The sequence below is a fragment of the Dothidotthia symphoricarpi genome, assembly GCF_010015815.1.
Source record: "Dothidotthia symphoricarpi CBS 119687 unplaced genomic scaffold P153scaffold_8, whole genome shotgun sequence".
NCBI lineage: Eukaryota > Fungi > Ascomycota > Dothideomycetes > Pleosporales > Dothidotthiaceae > Dothidotthia > Dothidotthia symphoricarpi.
The window spans coordinates 964,731-985,130 of NW_022985015.1; the positions used below are offsets into that span (position 1 = coordinate 964,731).

The 20,400-nt window shown below is 49.7% G+C and overlaps 9 protein-coding genes across 9 annotated transcripts; 7 read left to right on the forward strand and 2 right to left on the reverse strand.

The window, feature by feature from the left end:
- Nucleotides 1-2,211: 2,211 nt before the first annotated feature.
- On the forward strand, nt 2,212-4,745 carry P153DRAFT_314459 (uncharacterized protein). The gene is made up of 3 exons (XM_033664923.1): nt 2,212-2,809; nt 2,872-3,565; nt 3,619-4,745. The coding sequence occupies exons 1-3, from the start codon at nt 2,573-2,575 to the stop codon at nt 4,728-4,730; spliced, it is 2,043 nt and encodes a 680-aa protein (XP_033524887.1). The 5' UTR covers nt 2,212-2,572; the 3' UTR covers nt 4,731-4,745.
- A 328-nt stretch (nt 4,746-5,073) lies between these two features.
- On the forward strand, nt 5,074-7,609 carry P153DRAFT_366083 (uncharacterized protein). Its single transcript, XM_033667966.1, has one exon. The coding sequence runs from the start codon at nt 5,412-5,414 to the stop codon at nt 7,503-7,505; it is 2,094 nt and encodes a 697-aa protein (XP_033524888.1). The 5' UTR covers nt 5,074-5,411; the 3' UTR covers nt 7,506-7,609.
- A 235-nt stretch (nt 7,610-7,844) lies between these two features.
- P153DRAFT_288434 (ribosome recycling factor) lies at nt 7,845-8,785 on the forward strand (the record flags this gene model as incomplete). The annotated part of the gene is made up of 3 exons (XM_033663596.1): nt 7,845-7,942; nt 7,998-8,373; nt 8,435-8,785. 3 exons carry the CDS (start codon nt 7,845-7,847, stop codon nt 8,783-8,785), a joined length of 825 nt encoding a protein of 274 aa, XP_033524889.1.
- A 269-nt stretch (nt 8,786-9,054) lies between these two features.
- Nucleotides 9,055-10,683, reverse strand: P153DRAFT_395910 (uncharacterized protein; the record flags this gene model as incomplete). The annotated part of the gene is made up of 1 exon (XM_033671437.1): nt 9,055-10,683. Exon 1 carries the CDS (start codon nt 10,396-10,398, stop codon nt 9,055-9,057), a length of 1,344 nt encoding a protein of 447 aa, XP_033524890.1. The 5' UTR covers nt 10,399-10,683.
- P153DRAFT_366086 (uncharacterized protein) lies at nt 10,643-10,896 on the forward strand. Its single transcript, XM_033667967.1, has one exon. It carries the CDS (start codon nt 10,663-10,665, stop codon nt 10,870-10,872), a length of 210 nt encoding a protein of 69 aa, XP_033524891.1. The 5' UTR covers nt 10,643-10,662; the 3' UTR covers nt 10,873-10,896.
- P153DRAFT_219354 (uncharacterized protein) lies at nt 10,712-13,159 on the forward strand. Its single transcript, XM_033662614.1, has 2 exons — nt 10,712-10,933; nt 10,985-13,159. Exon 2 carries the CDS (start codon nt 11,076-11,078, stop codon nt 12,822-12,824), a length of 1,749 nt encoding a protein of 582 aa, XP_033524892.1. The 5' UTR covers nt 10,712-10,933; nt 10,985-11,075; the 3' UTR covers nt 12,825-13,159.
- Nucleotides 13,160-13,494: 335 nt separating this feature from the next.
- On the reverse strand, nt 13,495-16,026 carry P153DRAFT_384773 (uncharacterized protein; the record flags this gene model as incomplete). Its single annotated transcript, XM_033670376.1, has 1 exon — nt 13,495-16,026. One exon carries the CDS (start codon nt 16,024-16,026, stop codon nt 13,495-13,497), a length of 2,532 nt encoding a protein of 843 aa, XP_033524893.1.
- Nucleotides 16,027-16,121: 95 nt separating this feature from the next.
- On the forward strand, nt 16,122-16,968 carry P153DRAFT_219543 (uncharacterized protein). Its single transcript, XM_033662615.1, has one exon. The coding sequence runs from the start codon at nt 16,217-16,219 to the stop codon at nt 16,700-16,702; it is 486 nt and encodes a 161-aa protein (XP_033524894.1). The 5' UTR covers nt 16,122-16,216; the 3' UTR covers nt 16,703-16,968.
- A 1,710-nt stretch (nt 16,969-18,678) lies between these two features.
- On the forward strand, nt 18,679-19,719 carry P153DRAFT_366092 (uncharacterized protein). The gene is made up of 4 exons (XM_033667968.1): nt 18,679-18,819; nt 18,876-19,135; nt 19,189-19,238; nt 19,305-19,719. The coding sequence occupies exons 1-4, from the start codon at nt 18,724-18,726 to the stop codon at nt 19,400-19,402; spliced, it is 504 nt and encodes a 167-aa protein (XP_033524895.1). The 5' UTR covers nt 18,679-18,723; the 3' UTR covers nt 19,403-19,719.
- Nucleotides 19,720-20,400: the final 681 nt, after the last annotated feature.

The window sequence follows — 20,400 nt, forward strand, 5'->3', positions numbered from 1 at the left end:
AGGCTGCCCATGAGATAATTTCGCATGGGTTTGCGACCGAATTTCTACATGTACGTTTGTCCTCCTGTAATCTCCCAGACCTCGAAGGACTTTGAGAACGTGTTCTGACCAATCATGGTAGGATAGCGCCTTGGCGGCGGTTTGTATGCATGTTCGGGCACAAAGCGATTGGTTGTGCGTGAGTGTCCCCTTACGCCAATGAGCCGCACCAGTACCCAAGTCACACCTCGTCCCAAACGTTCTTGTGGGCGTCACGCTGTCTCCCGCTTCACGTCGTTCTTATCATTTCAACAAACTCAGACCAGGCACGGTCCAACGTACACTTGAACCACCTGATGTTTTTCAGTTCTGGTCCAGGACGTCTCCCCCCGGAAATAACAAGAACGTGCACTGCCAAGGACAAGATCCTCACCAAAAGTAAGTCAAATCGGTCGAACACTTACACCAGTCTACTGTGGTACCTGGTGGAAGGTTTAGCAGTCAGCTGCACTGAGGAGCAGTTTGCACCTATCATAGGGAACAATCTGGATCGGTTCTAAAGTTGGAAGAACGTCTTGTACTCGCTGGGCTATATGTGTGTGGAGGTTAGCGAACTGCTGCATCTTGCACCGGACACCTTAATACACTCGATTCAAATTTGTACAGCCAACTACACAATCAAGAGATATCCAAGGAACGGAAAGAAAGCCTTTGTAAATCCCCATTTGTTGCCTTCACAAATCGTTGCAAAGTTGAATAGCATATCGGAATGTTCAACTTTCAGCCGTACACGTTCTGCCTTCTTCCGTATGGTTGCTTAGGCCCCCATGTCTTAGCTCATCAAAGTGTTTGGTTGTGTACATCCAGAAGGTGGTGGGCAAATGCTCTGGAACGCCTCGAATAGACATGTTGTTGACAGACTTGGAGAGAATTTTAAACCATTTTTCGTTCAAGATAATACTACTTAATCAGTTCCTCGTAAGTTCTAAACTGGAGATTTCTCTACTTTTTTCCGATCAGTCGATCAAACCTACGTGCAAAGGAACAACATTGGGCAGTGCCAATTCAACGCCGTGTAGTTATACAGGTAAAGCTATCCCGTCTTCCCCCTGCTACTGAGACGTTGCTTATGTTCAGGTTTCTATCAAATATCTGCTTCATTTAAAAACTTTTTGATAGACATGCTTCTAATTTGCGATAGCACTCCGTTCTGATCTTTACTACCTATATGACGTCGACAGTGCTAGATAGGTTTGAGAGAAACCAACCAATGACCGGTACTCTTTAAACGCCTCATATGAAGACTACTTTGGTACGACAGTGCAGACCTTGAACGCTCGGATGTCTACCCCTATAGGTACCTCACTTTATCGAAACGACACCCACATGCATTCTTTCTCTCATTTAATCTTTGCCGTGAACCTCGAAGCGATTCAACAGCGCTACACATTGTCCACTAGCGTCCACACTGGTTCGAGTCTTGCCACGCGCACTCGAACCATCTTAGCCTGCACCGTCAAGTCGTTCACTTTGTTCCAAGTTGTTCATTCAACTTGGGTAAACTTTATCGAATTGGTTTCACCATCGTGCATCGCTCCTTTAGGGCTCCATCTCCAGAATTCCCACCTCTGTACTTGGCTTTCGCTTCAATTAAAAAATAGTTCAAATCGATGAAGACGACGGAACAACATGGAGCCTAACAGCTATAGCAGCAAATCGCCATACTCTTCCATGTCATTTGTTTATCACTCGCTGATCTGCGAACATTGCCTCGAGACTCGGTAGCTCCTTAGGACACTTATTGTGATAGGAAGTCGCTAGTCTGACGGACATAATTATTCAAGATCTACAACAACCAAACATCATCTCGAGAGTGCAAGAGCTCCTTGTCTATCGCATTCGAAGTACATGCGACTCCCCGCTCTCTACGTGTTTGCATGAAATTTTCACAAGCATAGTGCGCTGGTGAGTATAGGTTTAATCGGATGGAGGGCGTTCGACTGTTGTGGCCACAAGACATTGTACATCACGTGCTCAACGCTGGGTTTAGTTCAGTTAAACACAACTAGGGCTCCAATGTTTTCCTGATAAGTTCAACGACCCTTATTGAAAAGTCGCGTTGATCAGATTTGACGCGCGGTACCAGCCTCACCTTTATGCAGATGACCTCGAGCCGCCGGGTTCCTGTGCCGCAGCGCTAGCGGCACAATTATTCGTCAACTTTCATCCTTAGCAGGCCCTCGCATGCAACACCAGGGATGTGCCAACCTCCTCGCGCGAAACAGGCGTTTTCGAAAGGCGGACGCTTCATCGCATGATCTCTTGAGAGATGAAGAGTTTGGTTATTCTAACTTAAGCCTTAGTGGCTTTATGAAGTCCACTCTGGTATCTTATCTTACAGGTATACTTCTTTCCCTACAGAGTACATACTTTGCGTTGTCACTTCGCACCGTTCTGAGTGTTGCGTCGCCCGTGTTTCCTGCGCAAACTCCCTCATACAGTAGTAGGAAGTTAATATCACGTTCCTGCATAATCCCCATCTACACCCTCAAGCAGACAAAGAACCTATACCCTGGGGACTTGCCCCTCGACAATGAGCAACCCGAGATTATTACCGGAATCCTCCAACTCATATCGTCGCAATCCTGTTGATGTTGGGGAACATGATGATCATCCTCCACCATCTTACAGGGCGTCAGTCCAGGAAGCATCTTCGCTAGACCTTGCTCAACGACTTGAGACAAAACTCGCAACATATAACAGATCCCAAAATCTCTTTAAAAGATGGTTGTTCGAGATCGCTAGCTTGGTGACTAGTGCACTTTGTATGGTTAGTTGATGGTTGATGATGTTAGTTTCAATCACTGGAGGTGCTAATTCTACATACGATAGGCCGCTATCGTCGGGATACTTCTATCTTCCAAAGACCAACCTTTGAGCCAGCGATCACAAGCTCTCAACATCGTAAATGTTCTGTCCAAGATTGCATCCGCTACGTTGATCCTGCCAATATCCGAAGCAATCGGCCAACTGAAATGGGCCTGGTTCCATGGCAGCAAATCCAAAGAGATGATCGACTTCGAGATCTTCGATAAAGCATCTCGAGGGGCATGGGGCTCTTTTTTGCTGCTCTTCCGTACCAAAGGAAGATCTTTAGCCGCTCTTGGTGCAGTTTTGACTCTCCTCCTACTCGCCACCGACACGTTCCTCCAACAAGTGACCGACCTACCGGAACGTTGGATCTTGGATGGTCATGGTGAAATCCCTAGGGTTGTCCGTTATGAGGGAGATAACGGGATCGTCCTTGGGGAAGGAGTGCCGCTTCTCTTAGACGAAATCAACCTCCGGGAGATCACTTTCAAGTACTTTTATTACAACGGTACGCAGCCTGTCATGTTCGGTAACGGAACTAGACCCGAGATTTCGCTTTCTTGTCCTTCAAGTAGGTGTGAGTGGGATGCGTACCAGTCGTTGGGATTATGTAGCGCCTGCACAGATGTTTCTCAGCTTCTTACGTATGCTTGCCTCACGACCAGGTTGGATTGGTTGTCAGAATTGATTGGGGCTCCAGACACGTACCCAAATGGTAAGTTCATGTTGTTCGTTTGATAGCGTAGTATTGTCCTGACTTGTGAATAGGGACTGCCTGTGGCTATTGGCTCAACGCTACGAGTACAACACCATTCCTCGCGTCCGGTTATAGAATCAACTCCACTTCTGACCCCACTCCTGGCGAAGCTCTCCTCCTTCGGACACTACCTCTGATTACGCCTCCTACCAGAAATACTTTGTTTGGCGGCTCAATCAATTTTGACCATGTATACTATCCACTCCTGGATGCTCTCATCATCAGTGCAGCAGATGGTTCCATCGAGAGCGTTTACCGGAAGGAACGTCCAGTTGCCCAAGAATGCATGCTCGCGTGGTGTGTCAAAACTATCGAATCCTCCTACCACGAAGGCAACTACGAAGAAGTGGTCACCGAAACTTTCCTGAACGCGACAGATGAACATTACCCTCACCCTTGGGTAAGCACCGAAGTTATCTCACGAGGTGAGAAAGCATGGGATGTTTTCTTCGAAACAAACATCAGTATGTACCCTCCATCAGCGGACCGGTCCACCGATGGGTATGGTGTTTCGAACGAAACTTTCGCGAGAGCAGCCGTTCTATTCGATGACATGTTTCCTTCTTCCATAACTGTCGCAAATGATACAGCACAGCCATTTTGGAAAGTCAAAGTCTGGGTCGAGGAACAAAACAATCTCCGCGTCTATACCCACTGCCCGTGGCTCGCTCCAAATAACGTTACTCAGTATATTGATCGGCTTGCCACTGCCATGACTAACATCGTCAGATCTCATTGGAGTAATGAGCTTGTGGTAGGAAGGGCATATACTCGAATCACTTTCATAGCAGTTCACTGGGAGTGGCTGGCCTTTCCGCTTGTTTTACTTTTGTTAAGTTTGATCTTTTTGTTTGCCACTATAGTTAAGACTTCCAAGAGGACAGACGAGGATATGAATATCTGGAAGACATCGGCGATGCCTGCCTTGATATACAGCTTGCCGAAGGACGTACGAAAAGATTTTACGCCCTCACACAATTGGGACAGTTCTTACAAAAGCAAGGCGAAGAAAGTGAAGATCAGACTCCTTCCGAACCAGGGCTGGAGGGTTTCAGGCCAGGTGTGTACATCTCCAACACTAGTTCGCAGAGTGGACAATCGAGCACCTCCCGGGTGGATATAGCATGGAAAGGAAGAGGTTCTGTCATAAAGTTTCAAAAAATATATTAATTTAGCTCTTGAACTGCCTCTTATCTGTTGACTTCGAATGAAATCAAGGTGTTCCTAGTTGCGATCAAAGATAACCAGCACCCGTCACCCTTCTACACCGGTATTAGGCGTAGCGTCGATCTTTCTGAAAGAGGTTAAGCATCGAGGAGTAACCGACCCACTCAACGTCGATACGGCTGGCGGCAACAGAGGCCATCTCATTTGTCACTATCTTTGTCGTGCCAAGTTGGCTTACATGCAAGAACGTTGTCGATCGTGCCCCGTAACCTGGTCGCTCGCTGTGCCGCAGCGTCAGTGATAGATTTGTTCGACGCGCCGACGGAAGAACAGACTCACAATGCAATCGTGCCTGCATCCCAGCGCTAATTATCAATGGATCATTTGGCTGAACCAGCAGCTCGACATCCACGTGGGCGGTTCGCTATCTTCGACCTGCAGGAAATGCGTTATACTCATTGCTATCTTCCATCTACAACCCATCAGTCCATATGCTTTGAAGTTACACATATCACGTTATGTCAAACACGTCCGACGAACAACAACATCTTGAGTTCAAACGCACGCCTTTTGACGACGTTCACTACAGTTTCCTTTTGTTGTTCTCGCTAAGACAGCCCCATCTATCGTTGCAGACATGGCCGGGACTCAACCAGGAACCTTTATATCCAAGACGAACCGATATCGCCCGGGAATCTACTCACCTCATCGAGATTCGCGGGGACCGTTACATACCGAGTCAGATTATGGACGGATGACACCGGACTCTATTAACTCACTCCCTGAGAAGAAACCCTCCCTGGATTTTACACAACGAATTGAACGTAAACTAGCTGAATACAACGCATCGGAAAACGTTTTGAAGAGATGGTTGATGGAAATTGCCAGCTGGGTTGTGAGTGCAGCATGCATGGGTGCCATTATTGGTATTTACCTTTGCATCAACAACCAGCGAATGACCGAGAACGAATATCTTCTCACTGTGTCGAACGTTCTGGGGAAATTTGCTTCTGCAGCACTCATTGTGCCGACCTCAGAAGCGCTTGGTCAATTGAAGTGGAATTGGTTCCATGAGTCCAATGCCATGTGGGACTTCGAAATATTCGACAAAGCAACAAGAGGCCCATGGGGTGCGGCCATGCTTTTCTTTCGCACCAAGGGCCGATCCTTAGCTGCACTGGGTGCGTTACTCATAGTTCTGCTTCTTGCAATCGACACTTTCTTTCAGCAGGTTGTTACCTTCCCAGATCGATGGGCGATTGAAACCACACTCGGTGCAATCCCCAGAGTCGTCAATTACAAGCCTGGAGATCTTCTCGAGTATTACCGTGGGTACGAGAGCAGCATGTACGATAAGAACCTTCGCCCTATTATGCAAGAGTTCTTCTACGGAAATGGAACTCAGCCTATTGATTTTGGTAATGGTACACGGCCTGACATACCATTATCATGTCCTACCAGCAGCTGCGCTTGGCCACCTTATGAGACCCTTGCTGTTTGCAGCACGTGCGAAGAAGTTTCCCACCTTCTTGATATTACGTATACTTGTCTAAACATGACAATCGACTGGAGCACCAAATGGGATGGGCCTATTGCTGAGTTTCCCTATCCTAATGGAACAGTGTGCGGTCACTTTATCAATGCGACAAGTACCGCACCAGTTCTCATGTCAGGATACAGCATCGACTTTACCGGCCCAGAATCTAAACCTGGCGAGACTTTACTGGTGCGCGCAGTTCCCCTTACTGGATTTCTTGACAAGGAACAGCTGTATGGTACTGGTTCTGTCAACTTCAAAGATAAACGACACACTATTATCGATGTTTTGATCGCCTCCGCACCCAACGGGGTGGAGAGTGTTCATCAAAAAGAGGCACCCATCATCAATGAATGCGTACTCTCGTGGTGCGTTCAGACCATGAAATCGTCATACGACTGGGGAAAATATAGTGAGGAAATCCTCGCAAAATTCGAGAATTTGACTGCTGGACCGTATCCATGGATAAGTTACCCGATGCCAGAAAGTGTTGGCGGTGGGACCTGGATCGAGTTCACAAAGAACATCACTATTATCCCACCTACTTCAAGACTGAACGGATCAACTCCTACCGCTTTTGACTCACAGTACGGAGTGGGTAATACTACAGTGTATAACGTCATATGCATTTTTGACGACATTTTTCCATCTTTCTTTACGGCCCGCACAACTGGAGACACCCATCTAAGATTCAAGAATTTTATAGATGGTTCGTACATCCGAGCACTCAACTTCAATCCGTGGCAAGCTCCGAACGACCTTTCGCGCCATATGGAGAGGTTAGCCACAGCCATGACTAATGCGATGAGGTCGTCCGTCAATACTCGAATGCTTTCTGGTGAAGCATACAATAAGGAGAAATTCGTCTCGATACAATGGGGTTGGTTAGCCTTCCCTTTGGCTCTGCTCATTCTCAGCTTGGTATTCCTGGTCGCAACAATTATCAAAACATCGAAGGATAATACAACCGGATTTTGGAAGACATCGGCCATGCCTGCTCTCATCTACAGCCTGCCGAAAGAGACACAAACCAAGATTGATCCATCTTCAACATGGAAAAGCGCACAAGAAGGGAAGAAGATCCGAATCAAGTTGCTACCTAATATGGGCTGGAGGGTATCTGGACAAAGCCACTTAAGCAAATCGCCGAGGCTTCCCCTTCATCAGAGTCGGGCACCTGAGGGATGGATATGAAATTACAGACTTCGTAGAGTATACGGAAAAGAGTTGTTCATGAAATAATATGTTAATAATAAGAGCAGTCACCATTTTCAATTACAAATCCATCTCCGAACGCATATTGTGTGATCTGTCCGTTCACGAAACCGGCATGAACAGTAAACGTCCAACTCGCTTTTCTCGTGGATTGAAGCTATCATATTTTTGTGACTGATCAAAAACTTACCTCGTCGCAATGTCTTTCGGGCCGATGACGTCCTCCCCTCCCATCGCGTATGAAACTACTTGGCCCGTGCCTCGAGCTTCGCGACCTTCGATCTCTGCCACTTCGCCAGCCAAACAGCACAAAACGACATGTCGCGCACAACCATACCGCGTCTAGCGCTCCGCCTAAACTCCAGGAGCTCACTCCCCGTACCTTCAAGGGCAATTGAGCCACCATGTCGCACTCTGTAAGCTCTACAGTGCGATCAACTTGCACAGACTCCAATAACTCATACATGGCAGTCCGCTCCTCCGATCCCAATGTGCCTCCCACACCATCCGTAGCTTCTCCATAAGCCCTCAATTTCAGAAAAAGAGCAACAAAACAAACAAATACGCCGACTCCCCACCGTCCACAAGCAAAGCCGGTCAGATTTCTCCCACAGAAGAAGCATACGATGTCTCGGGCTTGGAGATCGCCATCCTCAGGGCCATTGAGAAACTCACACATGAGTTGGGTCAGCTACGAGGCGGCAGCAGGATGAACCCTGAGATCATAGAGGAATTGAAGGTCCAACTGGGCACAGGGAAAGAAGGCAAAGAGACAGTGAGGTTGGGAGATATCGCACAAGTTGTTCCAAGGGGACGCATGCTAAATATTGTCTGTGGGGAAGAGGACGTAAGTGCCATTGACAACTAGCGAGCTTTCTCGCGTGAGAATAGGCTAATAGAGATAATAGCATATCAAATCCATAACCTCCGCCATAGCCTCGTCTCCACACTCGCTTACACCACTGACCCCCGAATCGGTCAACCCTCTCACCATTCAAGTTCCCCTACCGCCGCCAACGGGCGAAACGCGCCGCGCCGCGGTCGAATCTGCGATCAAAGCTTCCGAGAGAGCGGATAAATTGATACAGACAGCAAGGCAGGAGCATAACAAGAGGCTGAGGAAATACGAACTCAACAAGGACGTGTTACCAGATGACCTGCAGAAGGCGAAAAAGAGAATGGAGGAAGTGATTAAAAAGGGGCATACTGAGGTGAAGAGGATCACCGATGGGGCCAAGAAGGTGCTTGAGTCGCAGTAGTTGGCTTGGACGGTGTCGAATACAAAATATGTCAAGTCTCCTTGTGGGGACATGACGGCCGAACAACCACATACCCGACCAATCGTCGCGATGTCTACTTGCCAGCCAAAATAGTCTGCAGATGAAGAAACGGCTCTAGCAGCGGACTTGAGAAGTAACATCATACAGACGTGGCGGTTTCGAGCCGTCGCAAATTCATTTCACAATACCCTTGATTGGAACAAAGAGGATAGTCCAGCAAGCGAATAGGTGTCTCATCTGATCTGACTTCAGCCCGCAGCCCCTCCAGCGCCATCTCCAGTACTGATAATAAGATTCATAAGCGTGTGCCTCTTTTCTTTCTCCGCTCTGATCATACACGTCGCCGTCGCGACAATGACTTGATACAACGTACTCTTCTTCACGCGCGCGATCTTTATTGCCTCTTCGTCGCTCTTATCCTCGGTCTCCTTCTCTGTCAGTCTATCCTCTTCATCCTCATTCTGTGTCACACCTTCCTGCTCATTCATCTGGTCGACTGATTCCCGACCAAGCAACGCTGGCACATGCTCGTCCACAAGCCGTAGAATCGCCGCGTCGAATAAGACGAGTGTACCGCTCTTTTTGCTAGCGACCGAGGCTGTGTACTTGCCCAAACAAACCTCCGGTTGATGTTCGTCTGCTGTGGCCGGTGACTTGGCGACGAGTTTCAAATGACAGTACCGCAGTAGAAATCCACAACATCTGTCTTCCTTGACAGTTCCTGTGCCCTTCCACCAAAAGTCAATCCCACGATAGCTAAAGTGGTATCGTCTCGTGTGCACCGAAAATGGGTTCGTCCAGCGCAAGTACACAACCTCATCAGCCTTTGGCTTCTCTTCAAGCCCAAGTTCCTCGAAAACATCTGGGTCTATACCTTCCCCTGTTTCACGAGCCTTCTTGACACCGTGGACGTAGCTTTTTCCCGTCTCACCCCATAACCTCCACCCTCTGACCCTATACCCCTTCAGTGCGCTTTCGTCAGCTTTTCTCGTCTTCTTGTCTGCATGGTATTGCAGACCTACTACACCCCGCGAATCGAGAACCTCTACGATTGTGGGGCCGAGCTGGAGTTTGTACTCGCGCCAGAAGCAGCGGGAGTGGATGAGTATAGCGGGGGCGGCATGTTTGGTATCACCGAGGTAGAGGACCTGTGGGGGGCAATGGAAGGAGAGGTAGGGTGTATGGAGCAAGAATGCATTATCGTCTGGTGAGGTTGGGGAGAGGGGGCAGGCCTGACGGGTTTTCTTCGCCAGGCGTTTGGCCTTCTGTTCGGCGAGGGTGGGACCTAAGCGCCGGTCTTTTGTGGGATCGGGGAGTGGAGTGAGGACGAGGTGGACTTCATGTTTGTGGTAGATGTGAAATGTTGAACCAGACGTAGGAGGTGCCGGGTATATGCCTGAGTTCGGAAGACGGGATTTCTCGACACTTGACGAGGAGGGAGAGACGGTTGTGATAGAGGGTTGTGCGATCTGGGTACCGTCAGCGTCGGAATCTGCAAACATCCGATGTCGTGGATGATGATTTACTTCTACGCCAGTCATCTTGTTCTCCTTAGCGATGTACGCTGGCTTAGTCTGTGGAATGACTGCCATCTCTTTGATGAAATTATCATATCTGTGTGGATCCTTTGGAACCGGTCTACAGCATGAGGGAAGCTCGAATACTTCAACCACTCCACCCTGCGATGTTTCTGCAGCTGCAAGTCGCACAGCTTCACGGGGTCTGACGCCAAGAGAACCCAGCCTCCACAATGAAGCTCGCTTTGCTCGCGTCCATGCTGCACATGTGAGGAGCAGGCTGATTTTGGTAGAACATGGTTAGGTCATTGGCCACGAAGAGGACAGGATGGACACGAGATGCCAAGATTTGACGAGTACGAGGCAGATTTGACATGTATGGTCGAAACAGACAGTCAGGGATATTGTAGAGAATGCTATGGGTCGACTGACTTAATTAGTCAGTGTCAAGTCTACGTTACACTTGTCTGTGTGTCGATGCGATTTGAGTCTAGCGCTGTCCCGCGTTTGTGCTTGTGCTTCGTCCAAAGTCGCGGTTTCGAAAGGTGAGCAAGTACGACAACACAGGGCGGACGATCAATAGAAAGACAGTGAAGAGTAGACGATAAATGTGAGTTGTGTACATCATAACAGTGGTCTTAGCTTATCGATAAGGAAATAGCCACCATGACGTGAATGATGTTCACTTTCGCCTGAGCTACTGTTCAGACTTCTTGCAACACTGTATCATCATCCCATTGATTTCTTTCTGTATGAACCCATACATCGCATTAAGATCTAACACCTGCGCCCGCTCTTTGCGCGCAAATCGACTCCCGAGTCGTTATCATGTTGCAACTATTGCGAATGGCTCTGTGAGGCGATACACAGATGTGGCAACGCGACAGAAAGATGGTGATGATGGGCAAGATGGGCAGAGAGAAGCAGAGAAGACTAGTAATGAGAGGTTAGAAGGGCAAGAGGCAGAAGAAGGAGCATTGACGCGAAGACTGCGGGAGATGAGTGAGGAGGCTTTGGAGAGTGGAGGATCAGGCGCCCGTAAAGCCGTGGAAGACGCCGGCTTCAGTCCAGAACTCAAGGCAATCCTGGAATCCCGCATTGCTGCCGCCAACCTTGCGACGTCTGAAGCAGCCATCCCCTCGTTGGCCCCTCGCCACTCTCGCGACCTTGCCGCCACCGCAGCATGGACGGGCACCGAGTCGATCCACGACGCCAGCCTGCGCATGTTGAACGATGCCCACAAGCCCATGCGACTGGGGAGGCCACCGAGGGCTCCGGGGCCTAGCGTGCCTCTACCGCGATCCGTGGATACAGGTCACAAGAAGAGTCGCGCGGCGGCGGGCATCAGACTGGCAAACGCCCGGGACAGGAGTGGTCTGTACTCGAGTCTCAAGGAAGACGACGAATCTGAGCCCTCGGAGCGCGAGAGACGGCTCCAGGACCTCAAGGATAGATTCGACCCCAACGCACGCGCCATCATCCCCGGCACAATACAGGGCCTAGCATCGCTGGCGAACAAGAAAATTGAGGATGCCATCGCACGTGGTCAGTTCAAGAACATCCCTCGCGGCAAAGGGAAGAACGTGGAAAGGGACTACAACGCGAACAGTCCTTTCATCGACACGACCGAGTATTTCATGAACAAGATCATTCAGAAACAGGAGATCGTGCCGCCGTGGATCGAGAAGCAGCAGGAGCTCACGTCAGCGGCGAACAAGTTTCGAGGTCGATTGCGCTCTGAATGGAAGAGGCATGCTGCGCGGATCATAGCGAGCAAGGGCGGGTCGTTGCAGGACCAGGTGCGGCGAGCGGAGGCATACGCGAAGGCAGAGCTCGTCGCGAACCCACTCAAGAAGAAGCAGGAGGTTCTAACTACAGTGGATAATCAAGGTCAATTGTCACAGATTTCGCTGTCCGGCGAACTCAAAGTAGCCTCGCCATCTGCAAACTCGCCAGATGGCGAAGCAACAGTCACCGAAGAAATTGTCGCTGAAAAGATTACACTCGACCCATCGTTAGAGCCCAACGACCAGCTTTCGTCAACTCTACCAACCTTAGAGACCTCTACGCAGACCATTGAAGTCCCTCTTCCCACCGCTCCCTCATATGTTCCCCCAGCGCCCTTCCCCTTCCGCGACCCGGACTGGGAGCGCATCGAATCTGGCTACCACGCTGTTGTCATCAAAGACCTTAACGACAAAGCGCGGTCATACAATCTCCAGGCACCCGACCTTGCAAAAAAACCATACTTCAACCTCCAGCGCGAACTAAACGCTTGTTTTGCCGACGTCGCGCCGCAATTGGCTGAAGCGATCCTTGACCGCGCGCGTAAACCAGTCAAGAAAATGGAGAGCTTCGGGCTGAATACAGGAGAGAAAGGATTTTTGGGAAGCTTGGGAGGAGGCCCGGTGAGGGTCAGAGACGAGCGAAGAGAGAAACAGTACGGATTCAAGCAATTCTGGAACGAGTTGTGGGAGGACAAATCTAAGTCGTCATACTGAACATGGACACACACCAACTACCGCCAACAAGCAACCATGCAATCACCGATTACCTGCCGCCACCCCCCAATACCCGCCCGCGGACACTACTTGGGTACCTCCCTTTGCGATACCACTTCTCCGGATCAAACCGCTGCCGGCATGTGTGTCTGGAACATTGCGCTTTGTTTTTCCGCACCATCACTCAGCGAGCTGCATGTGCATATGCATTGGATCAAGGTTGAACTGGCGAATGATCAGCGCAGACGCCGGTACCGAGGGCTTGGGTTTCGATAATGCATGAGCGGCAATTCTAACATCATAGACATAACTCTCGTGGATTTGGGAGGTGGTGACGAAAGAATTGGGCAGCGGTGTGTAACTCCAACTTTGCGTGTCTAGGTATCGATTGAAGTGCTCAGTTTGGATTACCTCGGGAGTCTTTACTGTATTTCGCAGTTCACGGAGCAAAAATGGAATCTTACTAAGGCAAGCAGCGTGTTCTTGGAATGGCTAAGATGTTGTACCCATATTCTCACCCTGGAATCTAAGCTTCTGCCGTCCCGTCCCAAGGATCAATACTATCCATGTCTCGTAGAGATCTGCCGGTTATTCAAAACCCCATCACTGGGACCATCACCTGCCTGTTCCAACTGCTCCCGATTATTGATCATCCTGTCGATCCACTCTCTCATCCATCAATCAATCCAACCACACCGCTTACCGCGCTATCACTCCTAGCCCTCAAGCCCTTTCTCCTTCCTTTCCTTGCAATCCTTACATTAGGCTCCATATGCCTATCCGTGGCGTTTACCCCGGTATCCATATCCCCATGGTCACCCCTGCATAATCCGCGCTTCCCAGCCCCATCGTATGGCTGGCAGAAGCAGATTCGCAATGCATGCGCGGCGCTCGACGGCCCACACACCCCCTCCCATATATGCCTGTCAATGTGGTCGCTTATACCGGAAGTTGCCGCCACGCGTGTGTGAGGCTTTCCGGTATGTAGACCCTGGTTAGCTATGCCGCGTTTCTGGAGCGTTTTGCCCTTGGGTCTGGGCGGTAGAGGCGGCGTGCAAGACGCAGACAAGACCTGGTTGACGAATCGTAGCCTGTAGAACTCCGCTTCGCTTCTGATTGAGCGGACCATGGAGCGTGTGGAGCGGTGGTGGCGTAGATGGGCATCAGATGGACCGTTGTGCGTTTGTAGGATCCCACTCCGTGGTGAGAAGCTGTTGTTCCTCACGACGCCACCACACCCTTTGACTGCAGGTATGGGTATAAGGAACGGTTCACATGATGAGATGTGACTCAACTCAGGTTGGCGGTAGTTGTGATGATGTCGTAGATGTGATGGGAGTGGAGATTTGGAAGTAGGTGGTGTGGTCATAGGTTGTAGAGAAGGTCTGGGGGGTGGTAGACCAGATGTCGTTATGTAATCTGAAGGTAAGTTTGTCTTGTTATAACGTGATATTGTATTAGTGGGCGAGCCGCCATAGTCGGATATACTTGCTCCTGGCGTCGGGCTGCCTTCTGGCTGTATCAAGTTACCAGACGGTGAGTAGAAAGAGATCTTTGGTGTATCATAATTTCGGCGTACGATCCCGGATGCCATGGCAACGGGTAGTAGAGTCATCAACGCAGACGATGTCATGGTGTGAGATGTGGGCTCCGCTGCCGTGGGTTGCCTCCACTCAGTAGATTCAGACGGCGATGCTTGTCGCTCAAGCTCTGCCATTTGGGGCGTAAACCACACCGGTGTTGCTGGACGTGAGCGGCGCGGCTGATGAGAAAGCCCATACTGAAGATCAAGGTCGATACCGAGTACCGTCCCAGAGTACGACGTGGACATGGTGCTACAAAAGCTCGCATTGCGGCTCGTGTACCTTGCACAATCAACTTCTGCCAACGATGTTGTTTTGTTACGGGGCACTGAGGTGTCATCGAATGTGTACTTCGCCGCAATGTCATGTCTATCTTGAATTGAAGGCTTTGCAGCTTCCATCGTACCATCATCGTGCGTCGCGTTGCGTGGACCTGGAAGCACATTGTGCTCTAGCAAACAACGCTCACGCGAGTGCGTTGCAAGCGAACATGCCGGCAGACGAATTACAGGGCCGTGATCGGGCTCTGTTTGGTAGCTAGATTGAGGAACACGTAGCAAGGGCGGAGGAACATGAGCTGAGGACTGAGAATTTGCCCTCGAAATCTTACGATTTCTGGGCTGAGGTTCTGGAACAACCTCAAAAGCCACACCCGATGATGCGCTCTCAGCATGATGGTAGGTGTCAGGTTTCTGATTACTCATTTCCGGAGTCTCAAAGCTTCGACCCTGATGATGGATCTGTGGGCTATCATTGATTGTGTCTGCCGGCTCTTCTTGAGAGTCGATGATGGTGACATGTGTAAAGGAAGACGAACGAGATCGTGTTCGTGAGGCTGCTCGTACATTATGCAGTACTCCACGGAGAAACCCTCTTACTCCTCTATCATCCACAACATAATCCTGGTCGTCGATCTGAGGCTCGGGATTGTGGCGGGACTCGGGAAAATCTGATCTTGCAGGGGTATATGTATCGCATACCAAATGCAATCTCTCATTACCCTGGTTGGCAGATGGCATTGCTGGTGCCTCAACCATGACAGTCCCGTCTTGCTCGAGGAAAGCATCCTCCTGGATGTTACGAAGTATTTTTTCATCAAGGCTTCGTGATAGCCTGCTGGTGGTACGATTTGGGGATGCGTTCTCCGTAGCTACCAGAGGAGGAAAGCGACCAACACTGAGAAGAGAGCCGTAAGAGTTTAGCGTCGAGAAGGAACCCTGTTCGACGATTGTAGCCAACGGTGCTCCATTGGAACGATTCGCAAACCGAACAGCCAGATTATGGGGGACGGCTCGAGCCCTGGTTTGCTGTTGATTGCCGGGCGTTTGGCTTTCTTGCAGCCCAATGGTTTCAGTGTGGCAAATGTAACCGTTGTCGTCGTGTGCTAACCCGTTTGTTCGGGCGGCAGGCGGTACGCTCGTGTCTAAGAAGGCCTTGTAATAGGCGAAGGGATCCTGCAGGACGGCGTATCTCGGTTCAGAGTGCATATCCATCTCAGACGTTGAACGCGATACCGCAATGCCTGCTCGAGATAGCGGTGTGTTGGCACTGGAAAAGAGATCCTGGTTGTTGCTGCACTCCGGTGACTCGAATTGGCAAAAGGAGGAGACTGGCGTCATGCTCGTTGTGAACGACCAAATAATGTCGTGGACGAGAGCCCGATGATACTTAGATCATGGTGAATACGATAAACTTCTGCTATTTGGTTGCTACTGTGCTTGCGAGTCCATGTTTGTAGCAGAGAGATCACTGATGATCTACAGCAGTTCGCGACGTCTCTAGCCATTTGCCAGAGAAGGGCCGTGTTGGATGTGGTTTGGGAAGGAAGTGGCGCCGCTGTCCATACTACACAGTTCCCAAAGAGGCGGCGCTCCTATGGCACATATTCATCGAGGGCAGGCGCATCCTCGCAAAGCCCATGCAATCATCTATAATTCCCTTTTTCCACTAGCGGACGCTGCTGTTCCTCGATTGTATACTGAGTCGGTCTTATGCATCGTAGAAGAAAGGCCAATGGATACTCAACGCCCGAGCGGGAGTCTCGCTATGCCGAGTGATCGAGACCTGCCTGCCTCGCTACACATTTCTCCGGCTGGCAGAGTCTGCAGTCTAACGACGGCAACGCCCCGCTGTCTAAATCCAGAGATCAACGTGTCACAATACCCAAGGGATACCCTGCAATGTGTCCATGTGAAGACAGTGAGCCTGATGTTCCCAACGCAGCGTCTAATCAAGGATTGGACAAGGTTGCTAAACGGAATGACAATTGAAAACGACCCCTACACAAACATATAAATCTCCCACGCGTAACTGCGCCTTAGCCGCAGCAGTAAGTGAAGCAGGGGCAGCTTTCTTTCTCTGTTTTGTGAACGAAGCCATGGTTGACGATACGAAGACGCATTATCTGCTAGCTTAACGTAGACAGTGCTGAACTTTGGAGTCACTGTGCAGTAATTAGCTACTGACATCGTAGTACGTACTATGTTCAAGCTGCGCAGATAAACGACAAGCTTTCGTTCCTTCCTGATGGCTGCGAGAAGGTTTGAGACGTAATAATTGTTCTGCTACAGATGTAGGACTATCACAATCTTTCGGTGTGCTTTTACACGTGTTGGAATGGCTGCACCACTCAGAGATTGCAACCGCGTAGTCAAAATTAGAAGGTGGATTCGGTTACTTGATCAGAAGGAATCTGAATCTGAACCCGAACGGAAGGAGCGCTGTTTAGCTAGATCCAATATCAGCGAGCTCGAGCTACTGGGAACCACGAGGCGGAACTATCATAGCGAGAATGAGGGGTTGGAGTAACACGATGCGCAAGGAGCGTGCTTCTCGGGTGCTTATTCCCGCTCGAGAGCATGGCAAGCCTGCACCAGCAGTTAACGCAGTCTGCGCAGTCGATCATACCCTGTGTACCCAATGCCCCCCTTGCCCTCTCGGAGGAAGGCCTGAGCTGTGTGGTCGTAGGTGAATTCTGTGCCCTTTGCGCCATTCGCCTGAAGGTTTCTAGACAGGACATACAAACGACGAGAACCATGTCAGGGGCAACATACAAGCTGTTACTCAAATTTTCAATTTGAATACTTTGGGTTGTCTTGCAACTCTAGTAGATGTGTCCCAAGCTTGTCTCACCGGGCGTGAAATTTGCGTCCTCCACCTGAGTGTGTGTAGATCTTTCCTCAATTGGTAAGATATAGTCATAGACAATGCTCGAGGGCAGAGCCGTAAGACAGATTGCTTCTCACGCCTGACCGTAGGGACAAACGCTTCACTTTGGCTAACAGTCGCCCTTATGCATACATGAGTCGTATGTCGTTGTTTGGCGAGAATGAACTGATTCTCACGCGAGACGAATAGCGTGATCGGTTGATTTCCAAAGCTGAAACATATGTTTTGATGCATCCGTGCCCTGCACCCCTCGTAGAGTAACCTATGGCAAGCGTCTAGAGGAGATTGGAAATGACCGGCCGATGCCTTCTGTTGTCCAGCTGCATTGCGAGGGTCCAAGATTCGCAAGAGATGCCAGACTTGGTTGTTGTGATATTGTCCACGCCGCTAGCAGTTGGCAGTCTAGTGAACTTTACATCCACCAATCCAACATAGATACCTCTTGAATGGGATCAATTGCCGTTTAGTCTTCTCACAGGTGCATATATCCTAGACCTGGCTCTCGGAACGGTAACGTTTCTACCCTGATTCTATAGTTTGAGTAGCCTGGTCTTTACCAGTCGGAAGTTGTTTTGTAAATTAAGCTAAGCGTACGTCGTCTCGTTTGGTCCTGGAACGATCTGATATGTGGTCGTAGCGGATCGTCGGGTCAGATCTGGCCGCTGTGCAGCCGCCGTGGGTAAAGAGGCGCTCCTTAACACAAATCATAGTGACAGTGACAGCTCGACGTTCCTGCGCAATGATCCGCACGGGAGGCAGCATGACCATCACTTCCATGTCAACAGATCGGCGACAATCGACGCTCCAGGCCTTACTGCGCATGCACATCCAATGGTTTCTACCACCTGCGGATGGAAAGCAAGTTGATGAGACGGCAATTCGGTCCGAATAGGAAATCGGCTTTGATCAAAGTGTAATCTCACCTCCGTTCCACGCAGTTTATGCTGCAGGCGCATGTGCCTAGCGTACCCGTCTGATGGTGAGGTAGCATAACGACCACACATGACAAGCGTCGTTCCAAGCCACTGGGAATCAAGTTAGTGACTATAAATATAAGGGAAGAGAGCGATAGTAGGGTTCATATAAGTCATTGACATTGCCGCTTTTTTTGTTTGAATCTTGTTGTCTTCGACAACTACTCCGTTAGCATGCCTCTCCCGGCTCTGGCTCCCAGTACGACTAACAAGCAAGACCTTTTCAATCGACTTGAAGGGCTTACCGAAAGATACTACAGGCAGATGCTCGTGAGTAACCAGTCTCTGACTGGCAATCGTGCGCTCACTGAATGGTTTCTGCACAGGACGAAGCTGGTCGTGCAAGGGACGAATTGAGCAAAGACCCGGACAACTTAGTGCCGGAATTTAGGGACAACCCCTCCGTGGTACAGCCGTATACGCTGGGCAATCTTTCCGCAACGGCAAAACACAGGACGGTTCTGAAAATCGCCAGCGCGGCCAAGATGCACTTGAAGCCGTTTTATGACGAAGGCGCCTATACGACCACAGTCAGCGAAGAGAACTGGGTCGCGTTGTGGTACCTTTGGCACAGCTTCCGACACAGGTATGCATGATGATGTTCTACCAGTGCTCGCCAGTACTAACTCCGATGCATAGGGACAACAAGAGCAAATCTTCCAAGCCCAAAGACGGACTAGTACAAGGAGGTGAGTACCCAGACAGAATATTGAACAGATTCCTCGTGCAAGCCTTGTGAGACTGACATGCCGTAGACGGTCACGGATCCCAAAGCAGTGCCTACTATGACCCGGTTCGCGGATGCGTCGACGACAATAATAGCGGTGAAAATCGGAATGCAGAACCGCGTTAGTCGACTATGATGACACGATCCGAAATTTGCCAGACCATCGACGGTACCTATTTTTTGTAGATGTTTGGGGCCTCGAGGTTATCAGGCATGCGAAGCAGATATTGCTTCGACTTCTTTTCGGAAATCTGTTTCCTCGAGTTTGTATGGTCTTCGCGTTTCAATGTTTCCTTGCTCTTTCAGGGTGCTGTGTTTTATCTCCAATGTAGGACACCCATCCTACCGTTCTGTCCCGTATACTGATGCTTCGTCATACCATTCGCTGTCGAATATTTAAGGTTGAGAGCTCATTTCGAATAGACATTGTTAATAGGTTCTGAAGCTCGTTCTCTGCTCTGTTGTCGTGAGGTCAAAAACATAGTTCATCTGATGCCAAACAAAGTGTTGTGCCAAGAAGCCAATGTCAATAAAGGAGGAAAGCAAGTACACCATAAAGTGTCAGTTTCATTTGAACAGCCTCGTCGGGAGGTTTTACCTCGTCTGATAATCGGGCCATTTCCCTCGTGGTAGTATGCCGATCACTGCAAAGATGAGTAAAGATCGACAGATTTCGATCTAAGACAACTCGAAAATGAGTCTGCCATCGGCGGACGCTGCTCACCACGGATACCAACCAACCGCCCCACATAGGCCCTGAACTATGGTTTGTCAACTCTCAGTTCAAACGTAGTATGAGAAGGCATCATAATGATAGCAAGCTTGGGAGATAAATAATGGTACATGATCAAAGCTATGTTCTTGTAGGCGATTGGAAGTAGAGACGAATGATTGTTGTCTCCACCCGCTGCGTGAGTAAATATCATTATAGTCTCCTGCCATATGGGAACGACTGTCGGTTGGTTTAGTGAATATCACTGGTATTGAGGGCTGAGATTAGGGTTCTGACTTACGACGTCGGTATTGTTCACTACCAAGTTAAGCATGATCGACATTGAGCACTTCTTGTGTGCGTCGGCAAACGACACAGTTCGCACCTTATTTGTTGAACGAGAGCATGAAAC

Bases quoted from the DNA above. Each gene is read 5' to 3' on its own strand.
- P153DRAFT_366083 (XM_033667966.1), top strand. From the start codon at position 5,412: ATGGCCGGGACTCAACCAGGAACCTTTATATCCAAGACGAACCGATAT.
- P153DRAFT_219354 (XM_033662614.1), top strand. From the start codon at position 11,076: ATGAACCCATACATCGCATTAAGATCTAACACCTGCGCCCGCTCTTTG.
- P153DRAFT_314459 (XM_033664923.1), top strand. From the start codon at position 2,573: ATGAGCAACCCGAGATTATTACCGGAATCCTCCAACTCATATCGTCGC. The intron at 2,810-2,871 runs GTTAGTTGATGG...TACATACGATAG, and splicing joins TGACTAGTGCACTTTGTATG to GCCGCTATCGTCGGGATACT. The intron at 3,566-3,618 runs GTAAGTTCATGT...ACTTGTGAATAG, and splicing joins TCCAGACACGTACCCAAATG to GGACTGCCTGTGGCTATTGG.
- P153DRAFT_366092 (XM_033667968.1), top strand. From the start codon at position 18,724: ATGCCTCTCCCGGCTCTGGCTCCCAGTACGACTAACAAGCAAGACCTT. The intron at 18,820-18,875 runs GTGAGTAACCAG...GTTTCTGCACAG, and splicing joins GATACTACAGGCAGATGCTC to GACGAAGCTGGTCGTGCAAG. The intron at 19,136-19,188 runs GTATGCATGATG...TCCGATGCATAG, and splicing joins TGGCACAGCTTCCGACACAG to GGACAACAAGAGCAAATCTT.
- P153DRAFT_366086 (XM_033667967.1), top strand. From the start codon at position 10,663: ATGCCAAGATTTGACGAGTACGAGGCAGATTTGACATGTATGGTCGAA.
- P153DRAFT_219543 (XM_033662615.1), top strand. From the start codon at position 16,217: ATGTGGTTTGGGAAGGAAGTGGCGCCGCTGTCCATACTACACAGTTCC.